Source organism: Coenobita brevimanus, chromosome 79 (genome assembly GCF_032717465.1).
Source record: "Coenobita brevimanus isolate Jiangsu-jjx chromosome 79, ASM3271746v2, whole genome shotgun sequence".
Taxonomy (NCBI): Eukaryota; Metazoa; Arthropoda; class Malacostraca; order Decapoda; family Coenobitidae; genus Coenobita; species Coenobita brevimanus.
This window is the reverse complement of record NC_137032.1, coordinates 2,428,222-2,454,738: the sequence shown is the minus strand read 5'-3', so window position 1 is coordinate 2,454,738 and position 26,517 is coordinate 2,428,222. Positions and strand designations below refer to the sequence as shown.

The following is a 26,517-nucleotide window of genomic DNA, read 5'->3' as shown; positions in this document are numbered from 1 at the left end:
CAGGCGCGGGAGGAGGAGGATGCAGACAACGTAGCGCATGTGTTGGTTCACGTGGCGGTGAAGGACGTGAACGACAACGAGCCCGTGTTTGTGAACCAGCCCTACCTCGCCCTGGTGCCCACAACTGCAACCAGGGGACACGTCATTATCAGAGTAAGAAGTAGTAGTAGTAGTAGTAAAAGTGGCAGTAGTACTATGCCTACTAGTATGTACTATGCCTACCTATGGAGTTGAGAGAGCCACCATTTGCTACAATACCTTTCTCAGTCTCCTGTGAATATCAGCTGAATGAAATCGTCTGGTGTTAGATGGAATAGAATAATAGTGTTGTCCCAATAATAAGGGGAATAATGGTACTTGTATTACCTTTCAATCTCGTGTGACTGAAAAAAAAAAAAAATCACAGTCTGCCTTTTGCAAGGATTGAACACTAGTTAATGTGACCAAGAGAGGGCTAAGCAGTTAGTATGTAGAAAAAAAAAAAAAGACGTGGGAGAGATTAGGAGAAAAATAAAGAGAAAAAACATTTCTATAGTAATGAAGACCAATGATGACAGAGAATTGAGGAATGGAAGAGCGCGGGTGGTACAAATAGCTAGAGAGAAAGAGAAAGAGAGAGAGAGTAATCAATTTGTAGAGTAAGTGTAGGAGTGTCTAGGCCAAAATTTGCCATCTCCTCGTCTTGAATGCGGAGATGGAGAAATAGATTAACCATAGAAGCCGACACAAACCAAGAGGAAGTGGTATGGAAAGGATGTAGGGCTGTAGCATTGTCTTTTTCCGCCACTGGAATACGTGAATAAGGTGCAAAGCGGAGAAAATCTAGGCGGATTAAGGTAAAAGAACTATAGTGATCGTATACCAGCGTCACATCCTACCCCACAGGTGCGTGCGGTTGACGTGGACGCAGGCAACTTCGGCAGCGTGCGGTACGAGTTGGTGAGGGGGAGCGGCGAATTGTTCTCCGTCAACAAGAAAACTGGCGAGATCTCACTGAAGCAGGCGCTGATGGTGGCTGGTAAGACGTACAGCCTCACCGTGGCAGCGTATGATGGTGGACAGCCTCCTCTTAGCTCCCAGGCTCACGTTATGATCAGGTGAGAGTGAAAGGAAAGGGAAGGGAAGTTAGGAAGGAAGAAAATGAAGAAACAGGCAGCAAACTGGGATCAGGAAGGAAAAGGAAGGAACAGGGAACAAAGAAAGCAAGGTAAATGAGGGAAGAAGAGGGATCATGAAGCAACAGGGAACAGAGGAAGGAAAGGAATGAGAAGGGAACAGGAAAAGGGCTGGGATCATGAAGGAAAAGGATGGAAGTGGGAACAAAGGAAGGGAAGTGAATGAGGAAGGGGCAGGGAAGGTACAGGGAACAAGGATGGAAAGTGAATGAGGAGGAGAGGAAAGGAACAGGGATCAAGAAGGAAGAAAGAACAGTGAGGAAATGAGGTATAGTTAACCCTTACAGTCTCCTCTTAGCTCCCAGTCCCGTTATGATGAGGTGGGGTCGGAAAGGAGAGGGGAGATGTAGTAGCTTGTGTATTCTGCCATCAGGTAGGAGAAGTAAACGTCTCAGTGCAGGGCTCAGCGTATAATTATCAGTGTTAATCATACACCTGCAAAGTAAACAAATGTAAGAAGAGAAATATATAAACCACCACCAGAGCACCCCATGTGAAATCAGAATCCAACAAATGATGGAACGAAACATGAATTAAAACAGGTATAACGAGAATACAAAGAGTAATATATATGAAGTACTGTGAACATGCCAGAAGGGAAGAAAGAAGGAAAGCTCATAGGGAAGGAACAGAGAAGGAACAGGGATCAGGAAGGATGAGGAAGGAACGGGGTGGAAATGGGGTGCAGTTAACCCTTACAGCCTCCTCTTAGCTCTCAGGCTTAGGTTATGATAAGATGAAAGGGAGAAGGAAAGCAAATGAAGGAAGGAAACAGAGGGAGGGAGGAAAAGGGAAAGAGAAAAAGAGAACTCGAAAGGAACAAGGAAGAGATAAAATACTATTAACCCCTAGTCTCCTCTTATCTCTTAGGCTGAAGCTATGATTAGGTGATGGGGAGAGGGGACAAGGGAAGCGAAGGAAAGGGAAGTAAAGGAGGTAGGAGCGAGAAAGAAAGAGGAAAAAACATCAAGGGTATTAGGTGCCATTAACCCTCTATAAATAATCGGGTCATTTCTATTGTTATACATCACATTATTCTACAGTAGATGTTTTATGCCGTCACTAAATACTGTAATACCCTTCTTAACGACATTGTGAATATAGAGTTCTCAGGCGTTTGACATTGTGAATATAGAGTTCTCAGGCGTTCAAAAAAATTTGTTAATTATCCTTGGTCAGTAATTACTTACTGGCTCATTAAGTGACCCGCTGGAACACTTTGTGGCTTACAGTCTGTGTAATTAGCTCTCTCTGTTGGGGCTCACACTTAGGGTCGTTTTTATAAAGAATTTTTAACTTTTGAGATAAGTCTTCATAGCAGTCAACTATTTACATATCTTTTTGTCTTTCGCATTTTGTAACAAATATTCACTCTAATATGATCATGAAGTGTTTAGTAGATGTAGAGGGAAAGATAAAGGTACCCTGTATATCTTCACCTATATAAATAATCATCCATACAACATACACTTAGGAGAGTGTATAAATATGGCCCTGAGTTTCATATGATTATTTTGTCAGGGTGGTGTCAGTAGTATTGCCTTATGGTATCAGGGTGGTGTCAGCTGTATTGCATTATGGTATCAGGGTGGTGTCAGCTGTATTTCATTATGGTGTCAGGGTGGTGTCATCTGTATTGCATTATGGTGTCACGGTGCTGTCAGCTGTATTGCATTATGGTGTCAGGGTGGTGTCATCTGTATTGCATTATGGTGTCACGGTGCTGTCAGCTGTATTGCATTATGGTGTCAGGGTGGTGTCATCCTTATCATGGTGTCACGGTGCTGTCAGCTGTATTGCATTATCTTCTCAGGGTGGTGTCAGCTGAGGGCCCGATATTCAGTGCTGCTCGGTACGAAACATCGGTGGGTGAGGACGCGCCCGAGGGGACCCCCGTGGTGGGAATCGAGGCCGCAAGTCCATCGGGAGAACCCATCATGTACACCATCGTGGACGGCAGCACCCAGCACCTCTTCTCCATCGACCTCGTCACAGGTAAGATACACTATTCTCTGTTCACTGCAACTTGGCTGTGTCACCTCCTAATCGTGAATGTTGACCTGTAACAAGAGATTAACACTAAAATGTGCCACTCTACACTTTTCACATTAACTTTCCCTAACTCTGCCGTCTGTCTGTCTTGAAATTATACCTGTAACAAGAGATTAACAGTAGACGATAATGCTATACTTTTTTTACTTTAGCTTTTTCCAAAATTGCCGTTTACCACTTGATTGCTGAGCCATAGCAATTCATTAATATAAAAATATGATGCTAGCCACAAGGAAGTGCTATAGAATGATGTAGAGGAGTAATAGTTTCCAATTCTACTATTATTAGAAATTAAATATGCTGCAAAATAGGCGAAAATTAGGCCCAAGTTAAGGTGAAAGAACTAGACCTCTCTCTCTCTCTCTCTCTCTCTCTCTCTTTCGTATTCTGTTTGACTACTCGGCCCTTACTTTTGCAACACCTACACCAATAATTGCAGAGTATCAACTTCTTGCTTCAGTTCGATAAATTACGATACAATAAACAAAGACTTTTAAAATCCAGTAATGCCAACTCCAGAGCCCAAGATACTTTCAAAACAAAACGCTGCGAAGCAAGATGGTATCATTTTCGGTAACTCTTCCTACACCGTGGCGCGAGATTCAGCCTGTTTGTGTGTGTGTGTGTGTGTGTGTGTGTGGATTTGAATGAAACTTCCCTGGTGAGTTTGTCTGGTTACTCCGAAGGTCTTCCACTGTATACAATCTTCCAACCATGATTTTTAGGGCAAACCAGTCCCCCTTCACCAAATAACTAATTCTCAGAAGTAGTGAAATGAGGGTTGATATGTCTTTGATATTTTTAGTAAATATTATACAATGGGCTCTCATCCTTCCTGCAATATTTGTGGAACGTGACACCCCCCCCCACCATGATTCTTGGGGGGAGGGGGGGTTCAGTCTTTAAAAAAATAAAAAATAAGTGATGAGAAGTAGGGAAAAGTGAGGACATGGATTTCAACGAAACTTCCTAAGTCACTTCCTCTGGTTCCTTGATAATGTTTTCCACTATATAAAATTCCCGCTAGTATTTTTTGGTAGGTCACCCCCCCCCCCACATCTTATACATGATATAAAAAAAAGGAAAGGGCAGGTATCATTTTGATATTTTAGTACGTTGTAGAATGGGCTCCCATCCGCTGACTGCAACTACTCCTGTGCTACTACTGCTGCTGCTGCTACCACCACCACTACTACTATAACTGCTACTACTACTACTACAATTACTAGTAGTAGTAGCAGCAGCTGTAGTAGTAGTAGTAGTAGTAATAGTATTTTGTATTTATTTCAAATGAGGAAGCATATTTCAGGGTTGGGTACGCAGTTTCCATACTTTCTCGGAATGCAGAGGAAGAAACTGCATATCTGTTTCATTTAAGAGTTTCCTTATTGTTAGACTGAAAAGCACAGTTATTAAAAGTACCTAACTTCGGTACTTAAGCGAGAGTATTATTATATTTACAATTGTTTTCGTAAGTCGAAGTAAAAGTATCATGAAGCGAATGTGCTCAAGTAAAAGTGCTAGAGTATCTTGTGCACAAAGTACTCAAGTATTAAAAGTAAAAATTAACCACAAGCTTCTCATCCAACTGCAATCTATACATTAATTAATTATTTGGTGCCGAAAATGTGACATTGATAGAAGTGAGGAATACTGTGTAGAGACTGAAAAATAGGAAGGTATCAGGTGTGGATGAGTTGTATATAGAGATAATTAAGAGTAAAAAGAGGCCATAGAAGTGTTAGCTGGAAATATGTAAGAAAGATTGGATGACTGCCATTGTACCAGTCAAGTGGAGGAAGAGAATGATTATGCTTGGTACAGAAACAAAGGCGATTGATGTAAGTGGAAAAAATACCATACCACAATATATGGCTACAGAGGGTTGCTCGAAAGGTACGAGTATTTAGAACAACAATGCTAGAGAAGGTTAGGAATGCACCGGAATATATGGTGAGTTACATACAGTACAGTCGCCTCCACTTCGAAGTACTACAAGGGTGATGTGTTGGGGGTCTTGTGTGACACCAGTGTACTTCTTTACGTCTTGCATTTACTGTGTCTGATTACTATAACGAGATTGTTACAACACAGCGTGAGACGGAAACAAATGCACTAGTGAGACAAAAATTCTCTGACACGCCACCTCCTGTAGTACTTTGAAGTGGAGACAGTTGTACAGCGTGGCTTTAGGAGTGGTTTGGGCTGGAGACTTTTCAAACTTGGGGGTGCTAGATACAACCAATAAGTTCTTTAGTACAAGAGATTTTTCCGATATCGAACGCAGTCGTCTGGAGGCACCAAAAATTAAATAAGACATGCTTCATCGGACTGAAACGGTCAAAGCAGCCACTATAATTGAAAACATGAGCGTGTATGTAAAAAAAAATAAAATCACGCGTTCAGTTATACAATTGCGTGATGCTGTTTGCCGTTTCCATCACGACGCTTTGTTTACTCATTAACACGGTTCCAGCGTTGTGGAGTGGGTGGACACTAAGACCGTTTCCGTACATTAAGCCAGTTGTATTGTTGCTCGAGAGAGATCCCTACACGCAGTGGCATTGACATAACCTAGTAGTCAAGCTACCCCTTTTTACAGATTTCCCACATTTCCCTTCCTCCCTTTTCTCCGGAAAGAGGATGGAAGAGTGCACGAAACGGGCAACTTTAGCCTGCAGTTCACATTTCGCGCTTAGAATGAGCCTGGACCCATAACATTAACAGTTGTAGTAGTGTTACAGATCGTATTCTAATTAACTTAGGAGGAGTTTCGTCCATGTATTTCTGCATAGGTCGCTTTAACACTCATGATCGTATGGCTCACTCTTACCTGAAAAAAAAAAAAAAAAAAAAAAATCCAGGCGTTAATTGGAGGAAAATTCTAGAGTTTTCCAGACCATGAGAGGGTTTAGGAAGATAATAATTTCAAGCTCCTATGCATCTCAGTTTTCGTGCGTTGCGAGAAGGCTTAATCAGCATTACATATGTTTGTCCTCTGGCCTCCTATCCTTCCCATAACCCTTTTCATTGTTTATAGTGTCTGTTTCTTTACGTCCATGGAATGCATGGTTAATTAGCATTTGCAATGAGCAGCCAGAATGTCTGCTTCTCACGCCAGCAGACTGAACCTTCCTCATATTATACAAAATAAGGTGGCACACATTACGGACCACCCTTTATGTTTGAACAGCACACGCGAGGGCATAACGTGGTTTATGAGAGGGATTATTGTAGGGTGTGGTGGATGGTGTAGGGTAGGTGTGATTATGAGGTGTGGGTGTGGCAGGTGTGAGTATATATGACTGGGTGTGGCAGGGGTGTATGCGATACGACTGGATTTAGCAGGTGAGTATACGATATGATTGGGTGTGGCAGGTGTGGTGATATGATTAGGTGTGGCAGGTGTGAATATTGTATGGATGGATATGGCGGGTGTAGCCTAGGTATGATATGACCGGGGTGTGTGGCAGGTGTGGATGTGTTTGACTGGGTGTGACAGGTGTGGACATGATATGATTTGGTGTGGGAGATGTGTATGTGATATGAGTGACAGGTGTGTATATGATATGAGTGGGTGTGGCAGAGGTGGATATGCTATGATTGGGTGTAGCAGGTGTGGATATGATATGAGTGAGTGTAGCAAATGTAATATGAGTGGGTGTGGCAGGTGTGTATATAATATAATTATTATGTGTGGGAGGTGTGGATAAGGTAAGATTGGGTATGGTATGTGTTGAAATGGCAAGGGTACAGGTAGGTGGGGTCGTCCTTCATCCACTCACACAATTTCATGTGTCTTCATTGACAAACCAAATGGGTTCCTGCACTCAAGAAAACCATTTTCGACGGTGTGTGTGTGGGGGGGGAGGGGTGGAGGGTAAGCATAGAGCCAATAATGGATGCCTGGCGGATTAGTGGGTTAAGGCGCTCAAAGTCAGATTCAGCCCATGAGAGCACATAATCGTACATAGGAGTGTACTACTACTACTACCACTACTATTACTGCTAATTAAGTTTCACCATATAATTGGCGAGGCTTAGTGTTTTGGTAAGTGTTATTATTTTTCTTTGCACTTTTTTTCTTAGCTCTTGATGATACAGTACAGGAAGGTACCCTAGGGTAACCCAAGTACTTGTGCCAAATATAAATGACTTTGGGCTGTTTTTGAAGATCATATACTCATTTTTGGTGCAAAAATTTCATATTTGAAATTGAAATATCTCAGAAACTAATTGGGATACAGTAATTTGGTTGAGAATCCTGTGATAAAATAGTTTACTGAGAATTTTGGCTGAACATTTTGCCATTTGGCCTAGTGGAAAGTGCCACAAAGATCTGAAGACAAAGGTGTGGAGGAACGCATTGGTACATTTTACATTTGCCTCAATAAATGGCTGACTGTATGCTTAGCCGTAGCCATATTCCTTTCAGATAATAAGAGGGAGCACAACTATATTTCTGTAAAGTTACAGCTTTACAGCTTTTGTGGTTTTCTCTAAAACGTGCGACAAAGAAAACACTGAGCAGATTTGAATTAGGTACTTTCCACTAGGCTAAATGGCTAAATTTTCTGCCAAAATTCTCAGCATATTTTTTTAGCTTGGAATTTTAAACTAAATAGCTGTATCTCAGTTAGTTTCTGAGATATTTCAATTTCAAAATGCAGTTTTTGCACCAAAAATAGGTCAAGGTCATTTATATTTGGTACAAGTACTTGCGTAATCCTAGGGTACCTATCTGTATAATATCATCAATATCTAAGAAAAGAAGTGCAAAGCAAAATAATAATAATACGAAAACATTAAGCTTCGCCATTAATATTGTGAAGCTTAAGAACAGTGCTGTAATCCAGACACTCAGAGTACAGAGACAGCTTTAGTATATTGAAAATTAGTGTTGTAATGTAGGTGGATTTGGATAATTTGTACCTCCTTTTGCTCAGCGAACAATTCTCCCTGTTGTACTTTAGTGTCCTGTTGTTTGTTAGTAATGTAAATTTGATCAGTGTTAAAACAATATTAAATATAGGCGTATAGTAGCATACGAGAGGAAATTACATGTAGCAGGTAAAATAATTCGCTAGGGAAGAGGTGGTACGAAGCATCCTAAACCACCTAGAATACTGCCCTGTGTTCCCATACCTGCTTTATGTGTGTGTGTGTGTGTGTGTGTGTGTGTGTGTGTGTGTGTGTGTCAACGGATAAAGGAGTCTGTCAAAAGGAATACGTACATAACTACTGTCATATGCCCAAAGGTAGTATTCTAAGAGACTTTAAAGATTTCGTAACAGATCTTCCATAGCACTTTCTTCTGCACATTAAGCCTCAGTAGCCCCGTGTATATTAATGATGCAAAATAAGTTGATATTTAAAAGATATTAAAATGAGCAGAATTGTAAACTGAGAAAACAAATGAATAGAAACTTATTAAAAGATAAAAAACTTTCACTTTTTAGTTCCTTGCGTTGTATTCATTAAAATAATTGATTCAGGCTAACATCAGACGATTTTATTCAGCCAAAAAAACAGCATACAAGAGATTCCTAAGTTATAAAGAGCAAAATAAATCACTGTGGAAAAGGTGCTACAAAACTTACTAAATGTCACAGGGAATACAGTCCTAAAATTAGCAGTAGTATATTGTGTTTATATTACAGAGTATGTGTTCTGAGTCTCCATTCCTAATATTCCTTAACTTTCTCATCCCTCACTTTGTCCTTGCCCTTGTTCTCTGCCCTTTTCCCCCCATCTCCTTTGAGATTTTTTTCACCCATGTTTTTCTCCTTCACAGCCTCTTTCTCGTTCTTCTCATCCATTTTCCATTCCTTGCTTTTCTCCAGCCTCTTGTTTTCCCTAGTCTGTGTCCACTTCCTCCTCTTCCTCCTCCCTCCGTACGCTATTACAAACAAATATCATCCTTACGCTGTGTTGGTTATCCAAGGCTTGGTTTACTTTCCCAGGCGGCAAGGATGTGGAACAACGGTGTAAGTATTGTATGATATTCTGTCTCAGTTTCCTTTGTATTCCGTGTAAGATTATTTTTCTCTTCCCTGTGATACCTTGGCACCTTCTCATGAGTATATTTTAGCACTAGTTTTTATTTATATTTAACGTCTTCGATAAGGTTCGCAGAAACTCTTCATTTACAGTGTATAGTTTTCTTTATATACACCCCATTATAGGTACGATTATGTTGTAAAGTAAATTAATCTTTTGCATGCATACGTGTTTACTAAGTTACTACCAAATCTGGTTTAGTTAATGATAAAAAAAAATACACAGTCATATCTTTCTCTGCATGTTAACCCTGCCTGTTTTATGTATGCCTGTATTACAAATCATAATATTAATGTACAGTATTTCATTTCTGGCTTTGATAATGTGTCTACCTGCTGCAGGGGCGAGGAATAGCTGTATTAACGCATGCACTCCCGTGACGTATATTATTTTATTCAGGCCTTCCACCAGATAATTTTATTCAGCTTGGCAGCGTGGAGAGCCGCCATCAGGTAACCAAGGCTGACGCTTGAAGGGATGTTGGAGCTTTTATAAACGAAATAATGACGTTTAGCAAAGAACTCCTGCCTGCAGTGAAAGGGTTCATGAAGGCAATATCCAACTTATTCAGTTTGTAAAGATGCTCTTAAAGTAAATAAAAAAATATCAGAAGTTAGCAAAAACAAAAGGAGGAGGACGTCACGAAACTGAAGGGGCTACACTGTACCGTAGGCTACGCAAATGTGACTCATGAGAATTGGTACCACAAACTTATTACTGTTGTCATCCCAGATTTTTTTTTTTTCAGCTAGGTGCATCATATCTCTGTCCTCAAGAATAACTTACAGGAACAGTAATTATGAATTTTAATGATATACTGAATATTTTTTTTTAAATTATGCGGGGACTCAAAACTGTATGTGGAGAGTCCTTAATAATAATATTATTATTAATGATAATAATAATAATGATAATAATAATAAATACAATAAGAATAAGAATAAGAATCCTGGTGATGAAAATAATACCTTTATTAACGCTGGTTCCTGGTGGTCGAATGGATTACGGCGCTCCAACCGGCTGGGGCTCAGTAGAGCTTACATCCGAGGAAATGTTGGGGTATATTGCTGGTCACTTTTGATCTCATTGTCGGTACTGAGTAGCCTAGCCACGGGCCCCTACGCTCCTGGTAAGACAAAAAAGGAGGGAATGATGAATGTATAGATATCTTTAATTTGCCGCTATATTACATAACACACAGATGCAGGAGTTACCTTTCTCGTTCAGTCACGATCAACAGTTCGCTAACGATTCCCTGCCGACTGTGGCGATGTAAGGTGTTACTTGAGAAGTTTGTATGTGAAAAAGATATCGTGACTCCTACTGGTCTAGCACTCTAGTGGGTTACGATGTGACCCGTAAGTATTTACATACGAGGATTTTTTACTAATATAAAAACCACACAGGGAAGAACAAATGGTCATTTTTGCCCTTAATATTTTGTAGGCTACTTATTAACCTGTCTTCGGCCCCCTACGTTCTTAATGCCGAAATGAAGAACTGGATATATGCAGGATAGGCGGATACTGTAGTAATGTGAAGTATACAACAGCAGACAACAGGATTAGATACTCTGTGGCCTCGATAAGGTATTTATGAGACTGTCGCTAAGCTTTTGATGGTGGTAGTACTTGCTGGATTGGCTATATAGCCTGCTGAAATGAAGAGGAAGCATTTTTCGGGAGATCAGGATGCTACAGTGTGTCTGGAGAATGAGGGGTGAACAGAGCTCATAGGAAATTGTGTGTAGGCGCTGCTGCAATGAGGGATGAGTTGGCTGCGTCTTCATGCCTCCCTTGCACTCATACTTCTATGATCATGTTTGCAAATGAGACATAGGGACATATTCTAAGTGTCATAAGAGGCGTTGTTGTATCTGTTCGTTAGTGATTTATGTTGTACCGTATAGTACATCTTAACGTTCTGATGTATGTCATGTATTTCGTTTTGCCTTGCGATGTGCTGATTAAACTAAAGAAGAGATGTTATGCAATCTGCAAGGCCACGTAGAATACGATCCATGTAGCTCAGTTGTTTAGTATACTGAATTACCTGCCTGACTGTACAGGTGTGGTGAGAAAATTTAACTGGCAGAGAATGATGGCACTTAAAGTGAAAATATATTAAGGAAACTGTTGTCACCTTAGAAATCTTTGCCAACAAGGTAGTGTGAAAAGCAGGAGAGGTGAAATGTTACGTGAACTTTTGTATGCTTAGAAAAGTTTAGCTAGCACAGGATTATGAGAGGTAAAAGAGGTGAAAAATGAGGCTAACGTTTGTCATTTTAGAAACTTAGCTAGCAGAGGATCTTGAGAAGTAGAAGAGATGAAATATTAGGCGAACTTTTGTCCGAACTTGTACAGATGTAAATTATATTAGGTAGCAGAGGATTGTAAGAAGTAAAAGAGGGGTATTATTGTGAATTCTTGTCGCTGATTATGCAGGTAAAGGAAGTGTAATATTATGAACGTTTATTGCTGATTATACAGGTAAAGGAGGTAAAATACTGTAAACGTTTGTCGTCGATCGTCCAAGTAAAGGAGATGAAATATTGTGAACGTTTGTCGCCGACTGCACAGGTAAAGGAGGTGAGATACTGTACTGTGAACGTTTGTCGGCGATTATTCAGGTAAAGGAGGTGTAATACTGTGACCGTTTGTCGCCGATTATACAGGTGTGGTGCAGACGGCCGGTCAACTGGACTACGAGCTAGCAAGGGGCCACAACTTGACCGTACGGGCGAGGGATCCTGTGACGGGCATGCACACCGACACCCACGTCAGCATCGCCGTTACCGACGTCAACGACAACCCGCCAGAGTTCACGCGACCCGTATTTAAGGGGGAGGTGTCGGAGGCGGCAGCTGAGGGCCAGGTGGTCTTGCAGGTGAGTCATAGGAGCTTCAAGAGGGGCAGTCTTCGTTTTAGGTAAGACATGAGCTCTAAAATATCAGATCTGTTTACGTACAAAGGTTACTGCAAATTGAATTAAATTGTGAAACGAACTTCAAATGGAACTTTGATAGAACCTCTGTCTTTAATTTACTGAGAACTTAACACCAAGGGACGGTGTAAAAAAATGCTACTTATAACGAGGAATGCCAGTACGTCCTTCCTGTTATATTTTTTGGTTTCCTTCAGACAGTTTTATGCATAGGGTTTTCGCGATCCGTCTTTAATGGCGAGGTGTCTGAGGTGGTGGCTGAGGGTCTAATGGTCCTCAAGGTGTGTCTTATTATAAAAGGCAGTCTTATTACTATAACTGTGTTCGCAGAGTTTTAATCAAGACCTTGCTATTTGACGTTCATTTATGGAATACCGAAAACAAGCTGCGGATTTTTAAGGTAATTTATGGAAAACCTAAAGGAAGCTGTGAAATGTTACTGCACTTTATGGAACACCTAAATCAAACCCTTAGATTCTTACGGTCATTTAACGAACACTTAAAGGAAGCTATGAATTGTTAATGTAATTTTTGGGAACACCTAAATCTATCTATCTATCTATCTATTGCCAGACGCCATAATCCCATAAGGGGTGGCCATTTGACTTTGAGTTATTTGTTTTACGGGGAGGGGCACTAACCCTCCACCAACCCACTTGCTGACACGTAGGGAGCACGTATGATTTGGTTATACGGTTACCACCCAGCGTTGTAAATGGTTTCTTGGCTTACAGGAAACCATTTGGCTTGTCACTCAATGTAAAACCACCTGTAAAGGAAAGAAAAACAATAAGTGACAAGAGAGATGGGAGAAATAGAACGAGAGGACGACAGGCACAGAAAAAGAATGATAAAGGCTAAGGAAGAAGTAGGCAGCACTACATCAAGTGAGTGGATGATCAAGCTCTTAAATTTTTATGGTCATTTAACGAACACCTAAATGAAACTATTAATTGTTACTGATATTTATGGAACACCTAAATCATACTCTTAATAATTTACTTTAACTGAACGAACACCTAAAGGGAACAGTGAGTGTTTACGATAAATTATGGAACACCTAAATCTAGCTCTTAATATATACGTCCGAAACGAGGTACTGTATTTATTTCTAACGGCTACGCTTGGAACAGCTGTGATTTTTAGATACGACTAGCCTGCATCCCGCGTGACAGTCAAGTAAGCAGCGATGCGGAAAAGTTAGGGACGTTCTCTTTTCATCACATGCTTCAGAATTGCCATGTAAAAAATATGGAGCTTGTCCACATCTTTACGTACTTAGTTTTAATAGTATGATTCGTAGGAGCTTCACCCTGAATACGTCATCATTATTATTATTATTATTATTATTATTATTTGTGGTAGGTGGGGGCGCCCACCATCCACATACTCGATGGAGTGCTGCCTTGAGTGTCTGCACTTTACTGTCTTCCATCCTTCCTCTTCTGCCTTTATTTCCTTCTTTCTTTCCTCTTTCTTCTGCTTACGGGTGACTTTACACTCCCTCTTCTGTCTTTCTTTTCTTCATTCTTTCCTATTCCTTCTGCCAGTGGGTGACTCTACTCTGAGTGACAAGCCAAATGGTTTCCTGTACACCATTTACGACGCTGAGTGGTAACCATATAACAAAATTATGGCACCTGGTGGTTTAGTGAGTAATTAAGGTGCTCCATTCGGATTGAGCCTGTGTAGGCTTATATCCAAGGGGTGGTTGGGGTTTATTGCTCATACAGTGCCACTCAGGGATGAGTGAGGCTGATCACTCTCCACTTAAATGTCAGGACCAACTTGCCTAGCCTCGGCTTCCTACGCTCCTTATGGGGCGACGTAGGATTGGATGATGGATAGATGGATGATGATGATGATGATGATTATTACTATTATTATTATTATCAATTTTGCTGCCTCCAGATGATTTCCTTTAACAGTTGGTCTTGCTGGCGAATCACAGGAGCTTCAGCCGTATACGCCATTTACTTTCACTTGCTTAAACTTGTCATCCCTCCATCTTGAACGCGGAAGTCTAACAAGAGTTCAGCACTGGAATATGATGCTTGTCACGTAGAAGTGCTTTGGAAATGATGAGGTATTGTAGAACTGTCTTAGTTTGTCATTAAGCTACACGAAACGAGGTGCACAAGACAAAGATCTAGGTCAGGTCAGGGCGAAGGAGCTATAGTTTATGATGTTTATTTTATTATTGTTGCCTCCAGACCAAATTATTCGGCTTAAGGATCTGTATATATACTCGTGTGTATATATATATATATATATATATAGAGAGAGAGAGAGAGAGAGAGAGAGAGAGAGAGAGACATATATATATATATATATATATATATATATATATATATATATATATATATATATATATATATATATATATATCCACACCACATCCTCATTATCTAGACACCACATGGTCATAACACCACTATACGGTTGTACACAACAAACAAAATGATCATAGTACGACCATAATAATTGTGGTTATAAACATCAAATGGTTGTAGACATCACCCCGTAGTCATAAACACCACCACACCTCACACTCACAAGAACCACCACATCTCATGGTCATAACCACGCCACATGGTCACAGACACCACTTCGCCAGTTGTAAAATCACTTCCACACCACATGCTTAAAATGCTTAAAATCACCTCCACACCACATTGTTAAAAATAGCACCACGCCACATAGTTATACTACGATACCACACGATCATTAACATCACCACACCACGTGCTCATAAACATTACCGCATCACTCAGTCATACACAGCCACTCAGCATGATCACAAACACCACTACGCCACATGGTCATAAGCACCACCACATTGCCTGTTTATTAGCATCATTGGCACTACATTAATAAACACGAGCACATGTTCATAAATTATATTCCACAGTTATAAATATCAGCCGTGGACAGGAAAAGCTTGTTCAAAATTTTCTTTCATTTACCAAGCAACAGCGTTAGGAAACAATCCAAACAGCAAACGTTTTCAGAATACAGAAAATACAGACGCATCCTTATAGTCTGGTCCATATAATCAGCCATATACCAGTTGAAAAGAAAAGTATGAGTGTGGGAAACAGGGAGGCTATCAAGTGGGGACGTTGTTAGCTGTTCCAACTAAAAGATTTAAATGGAAAAACGGAGGTCTAGACTTAAGTTAGGACCGGGAAGCTGAACCCAAGCCTGATGACAACACAACTTTGTATTGTTTACACCCTGGAAAACTGGTGTGTAGTCCAGCAGTTGGTATCAGACTTCTCGGGATTTTTAACTTTCTTTCGAGGCAACCAGAATGTGGAGGGAGGAGGGAGGCGGTCAGGCGACAGACAGAAGAAAAGAAAGTACTTCATACAGATACAAAGGCAACCATGCTTCGAAGACTGTCCTAGAGAAAAGGTAAAGATTGACATCATATCAAAACTTTATCATTACGGACAAGTATTCATGTCAGTCATTACTTTTCCTCTGAATCCTAGTCCCCCCCCCCCCCGTAAACTGCTCACATCTCCAGGTTGAGAACCACTGGGTTAGAGTAAGTGCATTATAGTTCTTTAACCATTTGACCTCTTTCCCCTTCCCCTACAGGTTTCAGCGCTGGATGTAGACACGGGTGCCGGTGGTCGCGTACGTTACTCCTGCGAGGCTGGGTGCGAGGCATTTGAGGTTCGATCCCAGGATGGCGTAGTGGTAGTGTCGGGAAAGCTAGACACCGAGATTAAAGCCAGCCATTCTCTCACTATTGTAGCTACTGATGGCGGCATCCCACAGCTTTCATCATCTGCCACTGTCGTTGTGCAAGGTTTGATTTATTGGTAGTACGCCTCTTAAGTAACATCATCTTTGCTTCCGTACCAATCTAAAAATAAAACTCACAACCAATCCACTATGCCCACACCACAGTGGAACTCTTCACGCCATACCACACTTACCTCGTGCACCCCATTATCACAACACAGACAGTCCTTCAACATAACCTAAACTTAAATATCTGTAGGACTGTGCATTAGAACTGAGCCAGGGGTCGCAACAACAAAATGCATAGCAGCAAGTAACATCACAGTTGTAATGCTTCGTGACTGTCCACTGGGTGAAATCTCATCATCCGCTTGACTACCATATCTGTGTGTGTGTGTGTGTGTGTTTGTGTGTGTGTGTGTGTGTGTGTGTGTGTGTGTGTGTGTGTGTGTGTGTGTGTGTGTGTGTGTGTGTGTGTGTAAATTCAATTAAGTGGCATAGGCTTTGTAGCACTTCTTCCATGGAGATTTATTTTGCATATTCCACCTGAACATACTCTCTGAAGTTATTGATATAGCTTGCCATAATAACACATGAAAGGATACCGAGGTGCAATATGTAAGGTAAATTGCTAAGGAATAGGTGTTACGAATCTCTAAAACCACTTTGAATATCGTTTGTATGTGGGTGTTTCTTGCTCTCGTCCAGTGCTGGACTTCAACGACAACCCTCCATCATGGCGCCAAGACAGCTACTCGTGCAGGGTGTCAGCGGAGGCCCAGCCAGGTCATGTCGTCACCGCCATGTCTGCCCATGACCCAGATAAGGCTCAGGTAACGCCACTCACATACGCCATCCATTCCGGTGATCGTCAGGGCATCTTTAGAGTCGACCCACTTACAGGTGATTATTTCTGTCGATCTTACTATCTGTTTATTAACCAGTCTGTCTCTATAGCCAGACACCGTATCACTGCAGGAGGTGAGCTACAAACAATTCAGTCCATGTCATCCTGTTCTCCTCCAGCAGGCTGCCATGCCTCCAGCTAAGACTATTAATATGGTTTTACCCTTAATCCCTACACCTTCTTCTCATTCTCTTCTTCCCTGGCTCCCCCTCCACCCCACCCACACGCACCCTTTTAGTCAGTCACTTTTGTCTTCATCGCTAAATCCACCCACAACCCAGACATTGGCCAGCTGATAACAACCAGATACTCTTTCCTTTCCAGGGATTGCCGGGCATTTGTAGAGTCGACCTGCTACCAAGTGACTAATGTATTTATTTTTCTTTAGAATAGATCAGCATATATGTAAGCGTTTATTATAACGTCAATAACAGGTAGTAATCAGACCAGTAACTCAAAGGTTATTCCCAGGATGCAGGCCTTAGGTTCTCGCTTCAGGATAATGGAATGCTACTAGTTTTGATTCTAGAGAGGGACGCCTTCCCATGTTGGCGCTGATATACTAATGGCTCCGCTGCCTGGTTATACAAACTTTCCTCACTTGCCTCCCTATCGCCCTTCCCTCCCTCCAAGAGAACTGTAAACTGCGGGAGAGAGGGGCAGTTTCAGCCTGCAGTCCACCAGTTTCACGTCCAGATTACTTTCATACCATCGCCATGACAACGAGAAATATAAGGGATACAGCAGATCTAGAATGAGTACCACGACAACGAAAAATATTAGTCTGTCTATCTATCTATCTATTGCCAGACGCCATAATCCCGTAAGGGGTGGCCATTTGACTGAGTTATTGATTTTATGGGGAGGGGCACTAACCCTCCACCAACCCACCTGTTGACACGTGGGGAGCACGTATGGGTTGGTTATATGGTTACCACTCAGCGTTGTAAATGGTTTCTTGGCTTACAGGAAACCATTTGGCTTGTTACTCAGTGTAAAGTCACCTGTAAAGGAAAGAAGAACAATAAAATATTAGTGATACAGAAAATATAGAATGATTACCACGACAACGAAAAACATTAGTAGTGACAGCAAATATAGAATGATTACCAAGACAACGAGAAATAAGTGATAGAGCAAATATAGAATGATTTGTGTTGCTTTACAGGGGTGGTGGTAGTGGCGGCGCCCCACAAGCTGGCCAACACAACCTCCTTGAACCTAAACATGTCAGTCACAGACGGCGTCCACGCGGTTTTCACGGGACTTCATGTGGCTGTTGTCCCATCGAACCACCACACTCCAAGGTACGCGAGGTGGCATGGGAGGCTACACACCGCTTTTATTATACCCACGCTCCTGAAGCAAGCGTGCGTGTGTGTGTGTGTTCTTACCTTACCTAATTGTATCTTTACAGGAATGAGTCAGGCTCGTACTGTCCCATGTCTTAAACCATATTTATCGTACATATCCTTAAATTTGTGAATTGTTTTGGCACACACTATTTCATTCGGTAGTGCATTCCATTGATCAATTGCTCTGTTTGGGAAACTGAATTTCCTTACGTCTTTATCACCTCTCTTCTTATGCAGTTTTTTGCAGTGTCCTCTTGCTATTAGTTAAATGTATGTGTGGATAGTAGAATAACCATGTATTGAGCAACCGTGTGTGTGTGTGTGTGTGTGTGTGTGTGTGATGAATAAAATAACTCAAGTAGCTTTCATCCGATTTCCAGCAATGTTGGTGGAAGTGTTGAGGGTTAGCTAAGAAGTTAACCAAATGAATCAAGGACGATAGGTCAAGGTCATGTGGCTAGATTAAAATATGACCTGACAAAGACAACTTGAGGACTTTTTATCCGATGTAGATCAAACCTGGTGGAAGGGATGAGTTTAAACCATGAACGAAGGGATTCAGTTTGGGGAATAATCAGTTAAAGGCCAAGGTTACAGGGCAAGGTCAAACTTTGACCCTTGTGTTTGTGTGTGAACAAGATATCTCGGATTTGATATGATTCAGACTAAACCCGGTGGAAGGGTTGACGATCAGTCAAGGACTTGACCAATTGTTTTTGAGAATACTAGATCAGACGTGAAGATCATAAGCCAAGGTATGTTAAACAGTTTATATCTGATTTAGGCCAAACTTTGCAGAGGGGTTCAAGGTAAGGCGAGGATAAAGGGATTCGTTTTTGAGAGCAGTTAGTCAACCCCAAGGTCACAGGAAAAGGTCATGTCAAGGTCACAGGAAAGGGTCAAATGTCAGGGTCACAGGGTAAAGTCAAGTCAGACAGTTCTGATTCTGTTTGAACAAAGCTTGGTGGAACTGTCAAGGGTCAGGCAGGAGTAAAGTATTTCGATTTTGAGGGCAATACATCAGTGGTTAAGGTCACAAGACGAAGTCAGATTCAGTCAAATGTGAAGCCTTTAGCTGAATTGGTGGGAGAGGGGGCTGTACTTTCTGTGTTATTTCTTGTTTTAGCAATTTATTATGCACTTACACTTTCTTATTCTCGTTTATGTTATTTATGCGTCTCATCACTGACGAGGTTCACGCAGTGTTTGTTGGACTTCATGTGGCTTTAGTCTTATTTAACTACTACTGTCCACGGTTTTCGAGGTGGAACAGAAGAGTTTGTCTCATTTATGATGCACATTACACAGGTCATATTGCACACTCCAGGGTATAGGGGCTTGGGTTGTTCTGTAAGTGATTTAGATTTCGTAATTACATTTCCACACGGTGTTCACGTGACTTAATGTGGCTGTTGTTCAGTCCAACCATCACACTCCGGCGTAGACAGTCTTTTGTAGAAGTCATTTTTTTAAACTTGGCAACTTCATTCATGGTACCTTTTTAGTATGGGTCGTAATCTCTTTTGAGCTACTACTAATCTTTATGATCCAGCTGATGTACAATAACTGCCCGTATCAGTATATGTGTATCTACCTACAGTATGTGTGTGTCTGTGTGTTTGTCTGTATCAATGACCTACGTCTTTCTTTTTAAAACCATGTGTGTCTGTGTGTTCGTCTATATCAGTGATGTACGTCATTCTCTTTAAAACCATAACAGTATTAGTATCGTTGGTAAAAGTCTTTAATGCATCCAGTACCCTACGTCCAACAAGACATTGGAATATTATGCGACTTTTATGCTTATTAGTGTACACTGTTAAATTTCTGCCTGGTACTCTGGATGTATTATTAGGCTTTGATTTGCTCATAATTTACAACGAATATGTATAACGTGGGTGATGTATGAGTGAACATGAGTAATACAACTGCTATAATAACCTGACCTAGATTTTTGTCTTTTTATGTCTCATGTAACTAATGGTAAAATAAGATAATGTCATGGCTACAGCTTTGCCACAGTTCCTTTTCGCGACTAGCAGCATATTCTAGTGTTTATCTGTTGCTAAACTTAGTATTCGAAACGCAGTGATATGGAAATTTTATATCGTTAAGGTACAAACTGTATAAAAGCCAACCCCATCCGTTTACTCCTTCATTGTTTAAAAAAAAAAGTAAATGAACTGATTCTGATTAGGAGTCATTTTTAGGGGAGGGGGTTAGATATAGCCTTCATTAACTCCACCAGTACGAGAGAGCTTTCTTAAGTTGGCCTGAAATAACACACTTAAACTCTATTCCACTCAGCGCACCACCCGCCTAGCACCACCCATTCACCTAACACACCATCTTCCCACTGACACCCCACTGACCCATTAGTACATCACCCACCTCACACACCACCCACCCAACACACCGCCCACCTTACAAGTTTACCCAAATCACCACTTACACAACATACCACCCATGTGCCACATCATCTACATGAGACACGATCCAGTCACCTAATACCCTACCTGACTCACCACCCACCAAATACCCCACCTAACTCACCACCCACCTATCTAATAACCCACATTACTCACGTCCCAGCCACCTAACACATCACCCACTTAGCGCAACAACTACTCACTAGCACACTACCCATTAACACGCTACCTAACACATCTAACACCCGGCCCTCCTAACACTCCACTCCACCCACCCGCAGGTTCAGCCAGCCCCTGTATGAAGCTCGGGTGGAGGAGAATTCCGAGCCTGACCATTTGGTACTCACCCTGGATGCCTTTGACCCTGATGCAGCGGGGTTTGGCTCTCTCACGTTTGACATCTTGCACCAGACCTCAGAGGCGGCCTTCAGGGTGGATAAGGAAGGTAATGTGATAAAGAATACTTGTCGGTGGTCTAGGGGATTATGGATGTGGCACAGAATACTTGTCGGTGTGACGTAGAACACTCGTCGGTGGCTTAACTTATAGGTGTGAGGCGCATCAAGTGGATGTAGCATTAAATACTTCTCGGTGGCCTAGTGGGGTAAGATGCTTCCACTGGATGTGGCATAGAATACTTGTCGATACGGCAAGTGGGAGATAAGGAGCTTCAACTGGTTTTGGACCAGAAGGGTTTAAATTCAAGGGAAGGTTGGGTTTATTGCTCACTTTTTCCTTGTGGACAAGGAAGGCATTTTAACACACAACACATGATGGTAGTCTGTAGTTTGTCTGTGTTCACCTGACAGAACTGGGTCATTGCCACGACGTCAACTTTGATTCGTGGTTGCGTGAAATAGTTATAATTTACGAATGGGTCGTTGGTTAAATCGATCTTTATGGTATAGTTCGTTTATCTTACCTTGGCCGTGATTTCCATAATTTACCTGCATATTTCATATAGCCTAATGACGTAATAAGATAATGCTGCGGCCCTGGATACTTTACATAGGACTTTATCGTGACTTGCACCATATTCTAGTGTTCATCTTTTGTTGCAGCTAAGAATTCAAGGTAGACAGATGGCACTGTCAGGCCAAGTGAAAGTGAAAAGTACGGTGTAGTACAGTACTGAGATGCTCCAGTTGGCTATAGCCCAGATGAGTTTAATTTTGAGGGGCAGGTTGGGGTTTATGGCACATCTTTGTCTTACTTTAGGCAAGGAAGGTAATGCATTACAAAATTGTAGATGATGGTATGCTGGGTTAACGTGATCCATTGTGGTATGACACACAAGGGTTTAATTCCGAGTTATAACTGGGGTTTATTGCTCACTTTTCCATTAATGGTCTTGCCTGATTAGCTGGACCCAGGTTCCTATGCTGCTGTTGGGCCACTAAAGAACTAGGTGAGAGGCAGTATATACCCGACCGGTCATATTTTTGACTGGAAAATCATCTGTTTTAATTTTAACTGAGGTTTTATCATTACAGAAAAGTAATTTAAAGTACGTATCTCGGTTTGGTTATTAGTTTTGTTATTACAGTAAAAATTATTTGGTATCTTGGCTGGGTCACCCTAACCATCAGTAACCCATGACCTAATGTCTTTCAGCCAGACATCATATACACAGTACGTCCACTAGACCACGAGGCAGTACATACATACAGTACATACACTCTATCATTAATCCATTACACAATATCATTCTACCTGGCTGCATTTATATACTATATATATATATATATATATATATATATATATATATATATTGCCAGACGCCTCAATCCCGTTTGGGGTGGCCACAAACAAATCGCCTCCAAGTCGCCCTGTCCCCCGCCATTTCACTGCCCTGCTCCCAACTCACACCCCCCTCTCTCATATACCTTTCCACCCCATCCCTCCATCTCATCCTCGGCCTCCCCCTCCCTCTTCCCCCCTCCACCTCACTCACATACACTCACTTCGTCAGTCTTTCACCCTCCATCCTCTCCATATATATATATATATATATATATATATATATATATATATATATATATATATATATATATATATACACACACAGTATATAGACCAGGCAACATCTACACAGCATGCCCTCTAGACAGTGGGCCATACGCAACATACTGTATACTGTAGGCCTACATACATACATACATATAGCTCTTAATGGTAATGATATTGGTGATGACTTTGATGGTGATGATGATGATGATGATGGTAAGAAATGCATTCCTTATATACTTGAACTTTGTTCTGCCAGGCAACGTATATACAGCAAGCCCCCTGGACCGTGAAGCCATAATGCAACACACACTCAAGGTGTCTGTAACTGATGAGGGAGGGCGATCCAGCTTTGGCGAGGTGCGCGTGGCGGTGCTGGACAAGAATGACAATGCTCCTGTGTTCACGCTGAGGGAGTATCAGGGCAACATCAACAAAGATGCCGCTCCAGGCACCACCATACTGAAGGTAGGTGGCAGTTGTATGACACAGTGGTATGTTCTGCCCCACTTATACGTACTGCAAGGAATGGTGTGTTGTTGGTTTTACCTGGCACCAGTTTGTTCACGTCTTTCATCTACCGTGCTATGACTAAAGTATAATGAGGTTCTTTCAGCTCAATAGATGTGAGAATAGATAAATATAGGGAATGGAGAATGAGACATTGACTAGGAGAGTATTTGAGTGAGGTAGACGGGTAAAGGAGGAGGAGGAGACCAAGGATGAGGTGGAGGGATTGGTTTAAGAGCTACATGAATGAGAATAATGTAACTTGGAGGGAGAGCACCATGATGGCAGGGGGCAGGATTACATGGAGGCAGTTGATTTTTTTTGATAACCCCCTACTGCATTATTGCATAAGACTAACAGATACATAGATAGTCTATTTCACATTTAAAGCATGTCTGTCACTTTCCTCCTTGATTTCTCACGTTAAAGCTCATCATTTCATCTATGGACAGAGAAGCATACCAAACTTCTCTCAGCCAAAGAATATTAGTCAGCAGCGGGAAGCGAGAAGTATGAGGTGGAATATTAGATTTACGTTTGCTACTTTCAAGGCAATATCGCCACAGGTACTGCTCCAGGCACCAATATGCTGAAGGTAATTTCCTTTTCTCTTCACGTTACACAACTGAATGGCCTGAGCTTCTCGCATAACGTGTTTACTAAGTCATGGTTGTATGAAATATTGATGAGTATCAGTTATAAGGTAGAAATGAGACTCCATGGTTATTAGTCGAATTAACTCTCCAGTCTGACTGCACTTGCCATAAGCTGAGGCAAGAGGAGTTGACAGCCTTGCATACGAGTAAGCTCGATCTCTTACAGGTGAATGGAATTTTTTTTTTAGTCATGTAATGCCATCAGAGGAACTAGGCTAGTCATCTACCCTCAGATGTGTAGGACTATGGTGGCCTTGACTCGTGCCCGTACACCTCAGTGGGTTAAATGGAATTTTTACGTTTTACTTTTTTCATGTGACATTTCTTTGGGAAAATATGAAGTCTGTATTATGAACGCGTTGGGTAAGAAATTATTTTGTCTTCCCGGCATCTATGATTCAGGTGAATAAAATCATCTGAAATTAGCTAGAATATAATAGTAGTGTTCGCTTGGTCATCAGTGTTCAAAGCAGATTATGAATATATTTAACCTCACATCACAGTCCAATATTTAGAATGTTGTTATTCAGAATCGTGGAGCTGTAACACCTGCCACCCCAATTTATTTATTTATTTATTTTTTTCTGGCCAAGTGAACCTGGTCTGTACAGTAAATTTCCCTTTAATGTCACTGGTGTTATGTTTTTTTTTTGCCAGTCCCTCAGGAAATTACAGAAATATTGCCACTTAAAGTATCATCTTCATCATCATCATCATCATCATCAATGCCTTGTTACCACCTAGAAACTCTGGACAGGGGCTGGTTGAGAAAACCGCCTCCGGGCTGCATTAGCCTCCCATGCTTCTCTCACTGAGAACCTCCTCTTTCTCTTTATTCTTTCTCACCAATATAGGCTACTGTTGTATTGACTCCCCTGATGCCCACAAAGATGAATTGCAAGGTTCCATCATTTTCCACAACCAGCTGTGTGGAGAACGTTGTGATACTTTGGAACTCATCCCTGACACATAGCAACGGCCACCTGCATGTATCTGCATTGGAATGATGAAGACAACACTCCAACTATCGGGCCTTCTCTCAGCTGAAGCAAATCGTGTGTTGTTGGCCTGAATAAACCACTTAAAGCAGTAGACTCACCCAGCAAGACTAATACGTGGGTTCACTACTAGGGAGACCAACTTTTTATTTATTTATTTATTTTATTCCTAGTGGCGTTGTGCTTTGAACAGCCCAGTTGAAATGATGGCCATGAAAACATTCGATTCCCATGAGGTGATATGATTTTTTTTTTTTTTCCACAATGTCTTCAAAGGTTATAAGGCTGGTCACCTGCCCTTAAATGTAGTGAACTGTGGTAACATAGCCTCAGATCCCAACATTTCAAAGAGGGAAATAGGGGCCTTTCTTATTTTTATTTCTTAATAATTGAAGGCATTTAAGTAGATAAGCTTTTACACACTCATGTCAAAGAGCGAGGGTGTTGTGTGTTTGGTTCTGTTTGTTTGTCTTTCTGTCTGTCTGTATGTTGTCTATATATTGGCTTGATTACTGAAAAATGTCGGATGGATATGCACCACATTTGGCATAATGACTGAGGGCCATCAGAGGAACAGGTGATTCATTTGTGAGCAAAAAAGGTCATAAAGTCATAAGGTCAAGGGCATGATCTTCTCAGACAGCTTTGACCCTTTATTTACCAAACTTGGTCGAAGGGTTGAAGAATAGGAAAACAGCTGATTTAGATTTGAGAATATTCGGTCAGGGGAAAAGGTCATAGAGCAAAGCCAAAATTCCGGCATTAAACTCGGATAGTTTTTATTCATTTTGGATTTTCAGCCAAGGATGAAATTATTCTGTCTTCAGAACACTAAGTCAAAAGTCAGTGTCATTGGATATCTCGAAATGATCGGATCTTGTATTTGGCTTTCTCTTGTATTTTGTTTTTCTCTTGGAAGGAACATTTATTGCGGGCTCGGCCTTTGGTTCCTTCTTTCTTGCATAAAAAAAAAAAATCACCTTAGACGCTTACTTCGATTTGAACCAGACTTGATTGTTGGGTTAAGGGTCAGGTAAGGATGAAAATTTATTTGATCTTGAAAACAGTTGATCGAAGGTAAAGGACACAAATAAAGGTCAGAATTTCAATCTTAAGGCCCCTTCATACGATCAGTGCACAGCTGTTGTGACCAAACACAGTTAAGTTTTGAAACATGGTGACGAATCACAGAAGCAGAGAAGGTACTGGAGATTGGAGCTTATCATGTCCACTCAATTATTTTCCAACATTTTTTCATTAGCGTACTCCAGAACCACATGTGCCCATTGACTGTGTGTTGTGTGTGTGAACGAACCTTTTGATCTATTGTGCGACGTGGGTGTTGCACTTTTTGAGTGCTACTTGGTGCTTACTGACCATTGATACGCTCCTGAGACTCGCTCATCTGCATAAAAATCATGTGGCATTATCTGGAACAGAGTACTAGAATTATTGTGATATTGGGAGGGTAATTGCATTTGTGTTAGCGCCCTTAGCCTCTCAACACTTATTCTTGACTGAATAGAATAGTCTGACATTGACTGGAATAAATCGAATTCTAGAACTGTCCTAATCATGAGAGGGTTAATAATAAAAACGAATGTCCAGAAAGACAACTGAACGTAATATCTTCCTGTATCATAATGATGTATCCTGAGATGGATTGGTC

General features: G+C 41.3%; 1 protein-coding gene across 1 annotated transcript in view; it reads left to right on the top strand.

Annotated features, from left to right (window-relative positions):
- LOC145408967 (fat-like cadherin-related tumor suppressor homolog) overlaps positions 1-26,517 on the top strand; it is a 335,831-nt gene that overhangs the window by 226,307 nt on the left and 83,007 nt on the right. Inside the window, exons 16-25 of the mRNA XM_080279544.1 lie at positions 4-153; positions 886-1,097; positions 2,989-3,170; positions 9,191-9,214; positions 11,962-12,173; positions 15,837-16,050; positions 16,695-16,889; positions 18,062-18,200; positions 20,959-21,122; positions 22,944-23,152. Coding sequence (XP_080135670.1) covers positions 4-153; positions 886-1,097; positions 2,989-3,170; positions 9,191-9,214; positions 11,962-12,173; positions 15,837-16,050; positions 16,695-16,889; positions 18,062-18,200; positions 20,959-21,122; positions 22,944-23,152 — 1,701 coding nt within the window. The remainder of the gene's footprint in view (positions 1-3; positions 154-885; positions 1,098-2,988; positions 3,171-9,190; positions 9,215-11,961; positions 12,174-15,836; positions 16,051-16,694; positions 16,890-18,061; positions 18,201-20,958; positions 21,123-22,943; positions 23,153-26,517) is intronic.